The sequence below is a fragment of the Theropithecus gelada genome, chromosome 16 (assembly GCF_003255815.1).
Source record: "Theropithecus gelada isolate Dixy chromosome 16, Tgel_1.0, whole genome shotgun sequence".
In the NCBI taxonomy this organism is placed as follows: domain Eukaryota; kingdom Metazoa; phylum Chordata; class Mammalia; order Primates; family Cercopithecidae; genus Theropithecus; species Theropithecus gelada.
The window spans coordinates 59,546,786-59,557,585 of NC_037684.1; the positions used below are offsets into that span (position 1 = coordinate 59,546,786).

Genomic DNA, 10,800 nt, shown 5'->3' on the forward strand with positions numbered 1-10,800 from the left:
CTTCTGCTGAGAAACTGACGGTGTTCTCCTTCCCCTCCAGTGAGGGGCTTGACAGAAATGTCTACCTCAAAGTGTCTCATTTCTGAATCCCACATATCCCTTATCAGCACTCCCCTCCCCGAGTGCCCACTGCAAGTTTGGTGTTATAAAGGGAAATCAATGTTTTGCTTTGTGCTTAATCTGTTAAGAGCTCCGTATTTGCTCATTTAACTTATTAATAATTTTTCACAAGGAGGCATGACTTTTGCAATGCTTTTAATTCTAAAAGCCTGTGTAGCCTTTTATATGCTAGTTTATTAAAACTTAATGAGGTCATGGAAAGTGGGCTAATGACAATATTTAGCAATAAAGTCAACCAGATGGCAAAGACTTTACAAATTTAAGTGAACAAGTGTATGTTTTCCTACAAAAATAGGAAATTATACAAATACTTATTGTCTCAAGGTTATGAATCAAAAATATTTGCAGCTATTAAAACAAAGTTGTCAACAATATAGGAGTGATCTATGTTCTCTTAGTAAAAAGATTTACAAATGTGTACAGATTCCTATCCTCTTGGGCCTGGGGCATCTCATTGTGGGCCTGGGGCATCTCATTGTTCAACTTCCACTTATGAGTGAGAACATGTGGGCTTGGTTTTCTAGAACATCCTATTTCTAGGGGAAGTGGAAGAGAACCTGGGCTGTTGCATTCGGCTCTTCCCTGTCTCAGGATGTCGCAGTCCCAGCATATTCTACAGTTATTCTGGAAAACCGCAAGCAAGAAAAGGGGGAAGACTGGTTGGTTCGAGGCCACCTGGAGAACTGTCCTGCATCAGCCCTTGTTAAAATGAAAGCTGAGGCCGGGCGCGGTGGCTCAAGCCTGTAATCCCAGCACTTTGGGAGGCCAAGACGGGCGGATCACGAGTTCAGTAGATCGAGACCATCCTGGCTAACACGGTGAAACCCCGTCTCTACTAAAAAATACAAAAAACTAGCCGGGCGAGGTGGCGGGCGCCTGTAGTCCTAGCTACTCAGGAGGCTGAGGCAGGAGAATGGTGTAAACCCGGGAGGCAGAGCTTGCAGTGAGCCGAGATCCGGCCACTACACTCCAGCCTGGGCGACAGAGCGAGACTCCGTCTCAAAATAAATAAAAAATGAAAGCTGAGCAGCAGCAGATAAAGTGACTTCACTCCTTGGAACTGCCTGCTCTGTGAACCGGGAAGGGACGCCAGGCTTCGGTTACACTTTTGGGGACATTGTGGCACTTAATGAGGAATTACCTACCTACTAGGATTCATTTGCAAGAAAGATTGCAATCTACCCTTCAAATAATGCATACTAGGTACTTAACAGTCAAAATCTGCCTACCTAATTTAAAATACAAAGGTTTTTACATCATCCCATATTCTCTCCTAAGTTCGTTGACAGACATGCATGTTTCACTGTTTAACATGCATCAATACGTTTAGTTCTACTTTTTAACTTATTTGTTACTCTTTCAGACGGATTTTTTGTATAAGAATGTCCATGTAACAACACAGTTTTTACATTTGTCATATTATAGTATTTGAGGTGTACCTGTATAATTTTTTTTTTTGGGGACAGAATCTCACTCTGTCGCCCAGGCTGGAGTGCAGTGGCGCGATCTCAGCTCACTGCAACCTCCACCTCCCGGGTTCAAGCAATTCTCCTGTTCCAGCTTCCTGAGTAGCTGGGACTATAGGTGCACACCACCACACCTGGCTTTTTTTTTTTTTTTTTGTATTTTTAGTAGAGACAGTGTTTCACCATGTTGGACAGGCTGGTCTCATACTCCTGACCTCAGGTGATCCACCTGCCTCGGCCTCCCAAAGTGGTGGGATTACAGGCGTGAGCCACTGTACCCTGCCTGACTATACACTCTTACACCATAGTTTGATCAAAGATTACTGTCACGTTTATTAATTAAATCAAATTTTTGAATATACAAATATCATTTTTATAAGCATATTTTTGTGTGATTTGCTCTCCTAGCCTACATTCTTAAAAAATATATCCAGCAATAATTACAGGTAGTTTTAAAGTTAATTTTAATTTCTTTAATTTGTCAAATTGCTATGAAAATGTAAAAGATTGTCTAGAAAGAAAATCAATAAGGAAACAATGGACTTTAATTACACTTTAAACCAAATGTACCTAACAAACATATACAGAACATTTAATCCAACATCAAGGGAATCCACGTAATTCTCAAGTGCACGCAGACCATTCTCCAGGATAGATTATTTTGTACGTTAGACTACAAAAAAGTCTTAACAAAATTAAGACTATTGAAGTCAATCAAGTATCTTTTCTGATCACCATAGTATGAAACCAGAAATTGATAACAGAAGAAATCCTAAAAAATTCATGAATATGCAGAAATTGAATAACATACTCCTAAACAACCAATGGGTCACTGAAGAAGTCAAAAAGGAAATAGAGACAAATGGAAATGGAACTACAACATACAAAAACTTATAAGTACTTTTCTGCATGGTATAAGAAGGAATTGTATAGTAATAAATGTCTAGATCAATTAACAAAACTCAGTCTAGCTGACTAAGCTCAAGTTAGCCAAAGACAGGAAATAACAAAGATCAGAGCAGAAATAAAATAGAGACAAGAAACAATGAAAAATAATGAAACCGAAAGTTGTTTTATTGAATAAACAAAGCCAACAAAGCCTTTGCTAGACTAGGAAAAAAGAAAGAAGACTCAAATAAATAAAATGAGAGATGAAAGGGGAGACATGACAAATGATACCACAGAAATACAAAGGATCGTAAGACACTAGTATGAAAAAGTATACGCAAACAAAATGGATAATCTAGAAGTGGACAAATTTCTAGACACACACAACCTACCAAGACTGAATAATGTATCATGAAGAAACAAATTCTGAACAGACCAATAACAAGTAAGGAGCTTGATTCAGTAATAAAAAGTCTCCCATCAAAAAGAAGCCAGGACTCGATGACAACACCACTGAATTCTACCGAATATTTAAAGAACGAATACCAATCCTCACGCTCTTCCAAAAAATCAAAGTGGAGGCAATGCTTTCAAACTTATTTTACCCAGCCAGCATTTCTCTGCTCCAAAATCAGACAAGGACAATACAAGAAAAGAAAATTACAAGCCAGTATCTCTGATGAACATAGATGCAAAAATTCTCAACCTAATACTAGTAAACCAAACTAAACAACACATTAAAAAATTATTCACTTTGATCAAGGCAGGATTTACCCCTGAGTAGCAAATCCTGGCACAACATACGCAAATCAATAAATGAGATAAACATGAACAGAATGAGGGTCAAAAACCATACAATCATCTCAATAGGTGCAGAAAAGTCATTTGACAAAATTCAACATTCTTTTGTGGCGTAAAACAAACCAAACACAACTCTCAAAACTTTAGGTATAAAGGGAATGTATCTCAACACAATAGAAGCAATAATAACCCTCCATATTTGCAGATTCCACATTCATGGGTTCAACCAACCATGGGTCAAAAATACAGAATTTGTGGGATGTGGAACCCACATATACAAAGCGCTGGCTTTTTGTATCCACAGGTACCACAGACTAACTGCAGGACTCGAGCATCCACAAATTTGGAGATGTGTAGGGGGTCCTGGAACCAATCCCCCAAGTAAACTGAGGGATGACTGTCTCTGACAAACCCGCAGCTAACATCATATTCAACAGTGAAAAGTTGAAAGTTTTTCCTCTAAGATCAGAGACAAAACAAGGATGCCTACCCTTACCACTCCTTTTCAACACAGTACTGGAAATTCTATCCAGAGCAATTAGGCAAGAGAAAGAAATAAAAGGCATCCTCATATGAAAAGAAATAAAATTGTTTCTGTTTGCTGACAACATGATCTTATATATAGATGACCCTAAAGACTCCACACCAAGAAATTATTATAACTGATAAAAAAAATTCAATAAAGTTGCAGGATTCAAAATTAACATACAAAAATCAGTAGTGTTTTCATACACTAATAATAAACTATATGAAAATGAAATTAAGAAAGTGCTCTGATTTACAATAGCAAACAAAAATAAAATACTTAGGTAAAAATTTAACCAAGAAAGTGAAAGACCTGTATGATAAACACTGTTGAATGAAATTGAAGAAAACACAGTAGAAGGATATTCTGTGTTCTTGGATTAGAATAATTAATATTATTAAATGCCCATACTACCCAAAATGATCTACAGATTCTGTGCAATTCTTATCAAAATTACAATGTCATTTTTCACAGTAATAGAAAATAATTCTAAAATTCATATGGAACCACAAAATACCCCAAATAGCCAAAACAATATTGAGCAAAAAGAACAAAGCTGGAGGCATCACACTCTGATTTCAAAATATATAATAAAACACTTGTTATCAGAACAGCATGGTACATGCACAAAAATGGACTATCAACCAATGGAACAGGACAGAGTGTGCAGATATAAATCCATACATTTATGGTCAATTGATTTTTTTACAACGGTGTCAAGAACACCATTGTAAGGAAAGGATGGTCTAATTCAATAAATGGTGCTGGGGAAACTGGGTATCTACATGCGGAAGAATGAAATTTGACCCTTATTTTAAATATAAACAAAAACCAACACAAAATTCATTTAAAAATGTAAGACCTAAAACTAAAACTACTAGAAGAAAACACAGGCGAACATCTCCATTACTTTGGTCTGAGCAATGATTTTTTTTTAATATGTCCTCTAAAGCACAGGCAACAAAAGCAAAAACAGACAAACAGGATTGCATCACACTGTAAAGCATCTCCAGGAAATAATACTAATAATTAAAACCTAGATGACAGGCTGATAGGTGCAGCAAACCACCATAGCACATATATACTTGTGTAACAAACCTGCACATTTTGCTCATGTATCCCAGGACTTAAAGTAAAATTTGTTTAAAACATTACACAATAAAATATATCAGAAGCCTAACTACATTTCCAGAAAGTGGCCTTAAATATAACAATGATTTTGCAAAGATTTGATCCATGTTCACAGGGTGAGCGTTTTTCAACAACTCTTATCTGTTGTTAAACCAACAAGATCTAAATATCGCTCCTGCTTAGTGGAGACAAGACTCAGTTCTCTACTAAACAATCTGTGAAGGAACAAAGGACTTCATATTGGCATCAGAGTGCAGAAGAAAAACCGTTTTGTTCCCAAATCAAAGGAATGACAAACTACAAATATATACTTATTATTTTTCATTTAGACTTTGTTCAATATCAAATTTAAAATACTATCTCCAACAGCATATGTTTGTGTTATGATAGAGGCATAATCCACATAATAAAACAAAATTTTTGATCATCTTTCTGCAACTGATTTTTCTCAAATCTGGCCAGCTTTACAATGATCTATGTGACCTGCCTGGCCCCATGAAAATGCGGGTTTACAAACTCTGCTCTCCACTTTCTGGTTGTATCTGAAGCAAATCATAATTCAAGCTCACAATGAGAACTAGGAGGAAGATACGAAGGAAACTGTCATTATTAACTAAAAAGTGACTGGAACGGAATGAAAGAGAGAGGAGTAAGACTCTACAGCCCCAAGACACAGCATAGTCATAATCTCTAAACTCAAACTCCCTGGGTTCAAATCTTAACTATATCACTGACATTTTATGTGATATTGTACAGTAAAATAAATTTTTTTTTTTTTTTTTTTGAGACGAAGTCTCACTCTGTCGCCCAGGTTGGAGTGCAGGGGCATGATCTTGGCTCACTGTAACCTCTGCCTCCCAGGTTCAAGCGATTCTCCTGCCTCAGCCTCTCGAGTAGCTGGGATTACAGGTGCCCACCACCATGCCCGGCTAATTTTTGTATTTTTAGTAGAGATGGGATTTCGCTATGTTGGCCAGGCTGGTCTTGAACTCCTGACCTCAGGTGACCCACCAACTTCAGCTTCCCAAAGTGCTGGGATTACAGGCCACCGTGCCCGGCCTCTGTCTCTTCATTCATAAACTTGAGATAATCATGGAACCAACTTCATAGTGTTGGTATGTGAGTAGGTTGTGAAGGTGCCTTACACAGAGAAAATCACCCAATAAGGGTTTACTATTTATTATCTCTTTTACAGACAGGTTGTTCTAATCGAGGTCTGGAAAATTATGTAAAAATCAAAGGATAAAATGATGTGAGGATATGTATGCAGAGAAGGAAATAAGAAATGCTTTTATTCGACAGCAAAGGGTAAGGTATTGGAAGTCCAGATAGGAGTACATGTGCTCTGTAAGACACAGAATGTTGGGGTTTTTCCTTTCTTCATTTGAGAATGTCATTGAAAATTCTTGAGCTGGATAAAAACAAAGATTACAGTGCTGTTTAAGAAGTTAATTCTCAAGGCTGAGCGTGGTGGCTCACGCCTGTAATCCCAGTACTTTGGGAGGCTGAGGCGGGTGGATTCCTTGAGGTCAGGGGTTTGAGACCAGCCAGGCCAACATGTGAAACCCCGTCTCTACAAAAATACAAAAATAAGCAGGGCATGATGGTGCGTGCCTGCACTGCCAGCTACTTGGGAGGCTGAGGTGGGAGAATTGCTTGAACCCGAAGTGGAGGCTGCAGTGAGCTGAGATCGTTCCACTGCACTCCAGCCTGGGAGACAGAGTGGGACTCTGTCTCAAAAAAAAAAAAAAACGTTAATTACCAACTAATATGGATAATAGGTGTTGGCACAAAGATATTTAAAGTTTATTTTCAAGCTTCAATTCCACCTGGGAAGGGAGGAAGAAGCGTACTTAGCACTTGGCTGCCTGCCCCCAACTTTACTCCAAACACAGCTCTGTTGTCATATTTTTCATATGCCTTTAGCATAGAGTTTTGTTTACACAAAAAGTTTAGTGATCTTAAAACATCTCTAAGCCACTGATTCAGAGTGGTATTTCATTGTCAACATGACTACACCTACCAAATTCAATAATGGTAAAATCCCAACTATTACTATTTTCAAGAAAAAGAAATTTTCTCTGTGCTGAAGGCTCTGGCCAGAGCAGGGCTCCCCTCATGTCTCTGTCCTCAGGCTGCAGGTGAAGGGGTTCCGCACGGGGTCACCACAGTGAACATCACAGCCACGACAGCGCCCTTCACAGCACACTATGATTCGTCGATGGGCACAAGTAGAGACCAATCGTTGTCCCATAGAAGAGACACCACAGGCAGGAGGGAGCCACAGCTGGAGAAAGCCTTCTGGATGCCCCCAGCAGAAGGGGCCCTGAGGATGGTGGAGACGATTCTTGCACAGGACATGATGAGGAGTAGGAATGGGATGACAAGGATGAGGCCTCCCCTGAAAAAAATCACCAACCCATTGACTTGCATGTTAGAGCAGGCCAGCTTCAACAACGGAGATGTATCCCAGAAAAAGTGAGGAATCACATTGTCAGCACAGAAGGACAGCCTGGTCATGAGCAAGGTGCAATGTGTGGCATGGGCAGTGGTCAGCAGCCAGGAGAGTGCCAGCAGAGCAAGGCAACACTTGGGGCTCACGACAGTGGTGTCGTGCAGAGGAAAGCAAATAGCCACATAGCAGTGATAAGCCATGACCACAAGGAGGAAGCTCTCCAGAACTCCAGAAAACAGGTGAAAGTACATCTGGGCCAGGCAGCCTGCATAGGGGATGGATGGGTCGTGGTTCTGCATGTTCTGCAGCAATCTGGGCACTGTGACCGAGGAAAAGCAGAGGTCAGAGAAGGACAAGTTGCTGAGAAACAAATACATAGGCGTGTGGAGATGGGAGTCCAGTTGAATGAGGGCAATGATGAGGAGGTTCCCCAGGAGGGGGTAAGATACATGACCTAGAACAGGGCATAGAACAGGTTCTGCTGCTCGGGTTGGATGGGCAGGCCCAGGAACAGGAACTCTGAGATCATGGTTTGGTTCTTCTTTGTCATTCTGTGACTCTATTATCCTTAAGAAGAATGTAATGCACCTTAACACCTACAGGTAACCAATAAACCTATCTCTATAATGTGTGGCCTATTTTCAAAGAGACCATGAATGAGAATTTAGGCACAGGTGGCAGACTGGCCTCTGAATCCCATCATCTATTGAAATTGCCCAATGGAAGCCATTGATGACTCTACATTCCCATCTCTAAATCCAATAACCTATCACATTTAACACTAATGATCACCTCCTACTTCATGATACCCTCCCCTCACTTGGCCAGGTGACACTCTCCCTCCCTACCTTGCCATACTTCACACTCTCCTTGGACAACTGCTCCCGTTCCATTATTTTTGAATATTGGTGCTTCTCAGAGCACTGTCCTTACACATTTCCCAGATATGCCAGTGAGTCCCAAATGTACTTCTTCAACCCACACCGTTCCTCTGGGCTACAGACCTGGATGTTCAGCTCCCTGATGACCATCTTATGTGCATGTTTCATGCACACCCCAAGCCTCATCTTTCTGATACTAAGTCTGCTGTCTTCCCTGCCCCAGGTGTGGTCCACTCCAGTATTCTCTCGCTGCCTATGCCATCTACAGGGTCCCCAAGCCAGAAACCTGACAGTCATCCTTGACTCCTACCTACCCCTCACTTCCCTCATTCAATTACCACATCTTGATCAATTCCTCCTTCTAAACATCCCTCCTTATGCTCACTGCGTGCACCCCACAGCCACCTTTCAGGTCAGCTACTTTTCTCACCTGCACCACTGACGCAGATATGGTCTCCAAACATCTACTTTTGCTCTCTTTAAATCTATTGACTTTAGGCTGGGCACGGTGGCTCATGCCTGCAATCCCAGCACTTTGGGAGGCTGAGGCGGGTGGATCGCCTGAGGTCAGGGGTTTGAGACCAGCCTGACCAACATGGGGAAACCCCGTCTCTAATAAAAATACAAAAAAATTAACCTGGTATGGTGGCAGGCGTCTGTAATCCGAGCTACTTGGGAGGCTGAGTCAGGAGAATCACTTGAACCCAGGAGGTGGAGGTTGCAGTGAGCCGAGATCGTGCCACTGCACTCCAGCCTGGGTGACACAGCGAGACTCCATCTCAAAAAAATAAAAAATAAAAATAAATAAATCTATTGACTTTATCCTGAATCATCCTTTTTGTAACTCAAACCTGCTCATGTCACCATCTAATTTAAGAGTTTCTCATTTCTGTTAACATAATGTCCAAAAGAGTTAAAATGAACCATAAGACCCTGTTTTACCAGGTGAACTCTCTCCTGCTTACCTCTCTCTCTCTCTCTCTACTTCAGGAACAATACTGGATTTCTCCCAGTATCTCAAAAGCATCTGCTCTCACCCACCATGATATATCACAGTAACATTGCCTTGAACATGCTGTCTCAACCCCATTCCATCCCTTCTCCTGGAAACTCATCCTTTAGATCATTAAATATGGGATCATTTTTTCTTTGCTAGACTTTAATAATTGAGACAATATCTATCTTGTTCACTGATGAACCTCAACATCTACAGCAATATATGCCACAATATATATATTTGTGCTACCTAAGAGACTACTAAATTATTTCAACAGAAACCAAAACCACTGGAGATTAGAACATCTGCTGCCACCAGGCCTTTCCAAATCAAGAATTCCTTCTTATAAATCCTTTGTTTTGATTTCTAGGTAACTGCACTGTAGGTTTGCCAGCTTCACTCCAAAATATTACCCCATCCACAGCTACCTTGTAACATGGCTTAATGCCAGCCTACTCAGACAACAAGGCTATGATTTTTTTTTCTTGCGATTCATCCTGCCCAATATTAAGATACTGATGTGGGCAGAAATGAGACTGATGTGGAAGTTTAAAGGTCATGGGAAGGCCAGGCACGGTGGCTCACACCTGTAATCCCAGCACTTTGGGAGGCCGAGGTCGCCTGAGGACAGGAGTTCGAGACCAGCCTGACCACTATGATGAAAGCCCATCTCCACTATACAAAAATTAGCCAGGTGTGGTGGAGCGCACCTGCAATCCCAGCTACTCGGGAGGCTGAGGCAGGAGAATCACGTAAACCCGGGAAGTAGAGGTTGCAGTGAGCCAAGATTGCGCCACTGCACTCCAGCCTGGGCAACAAGAGCGAGACACTGTCTCAAAAAAAAAAAAAAATCATGGGAAAAGGATTAAGTACATTTCCAATCTCTCAGACCTAGCTCCTGGTCTCCTCCAGATTCCCCTCTCACACTGCAATCCTGAGGAGTTTTCAGAACTTCTACAAACCCTGAAGATACAGAAGGGACCCTCGTTACAGGATATTTAACAGGATCATGGGGGTTAACCCAGCCAGATTAATGTGTACAGGAAAAGGAAAGATGTGGTGCTGTGATTTACTGATGAGAAGAATCTGTCTTTGATTCTCTGGGAATTTCCATCCTGGGAACTAAGTTGGTACCATCTCTTTTTAAAATGTGTGATTATGGACCCCATATCAGTCAGATATCACAAATGCTGCCGTTGAGGAGATGAGGCATATGGGCTTTGGCCGCTCTTTTCATTTCTCTGCATCTTAATTTCTTCAGCTGTAAAATAGGAATACTGACTTAACCCTGGACGGCACAAAGCAGTGATCAAGTTGAAATCTCTTATGAAAATTCCTTCCTTACATGACTCCATTATGTAACACAGTTGACCCTTGTACAACACAGGGATTAAGGGCACCAACCCCTGTGCTGTTGAAAATACACAAATACATTCTGACTGCCCCAAAACTTAACTACTAACAGCCTACGGTTGACCGGAATCCTTACAGATAACAAACAGTCGATTAACACACATTTAGTATGTTATATTCTT

General features: G+C 40.9%; 1 protein-coding gene across 1 annotated transcript; it reads right to left on the reverse strand.

Annotated features, from left to right (window-relative positions):
• Positions 1 to 6,904: 6,904 nt before the first annotated feature.
• LOC112610244 (olfactory receptor 1E3) lies at positions 6,905 to 7,937 on the reverse strand. The gene is given in 5 exon segments (XM_025363599.1): positions 6,905 to 7,092; positions 7,095 to 7,137; positions 7,140 to 7,194; positions 7,196 to 7,826; positions 7,829 to 7,937. Coding segments are annotated over 5 exon segments (1,026 nt in total).
• Positions 7,938 to 10,800: the final 2,863 nt, after the last annotated feature.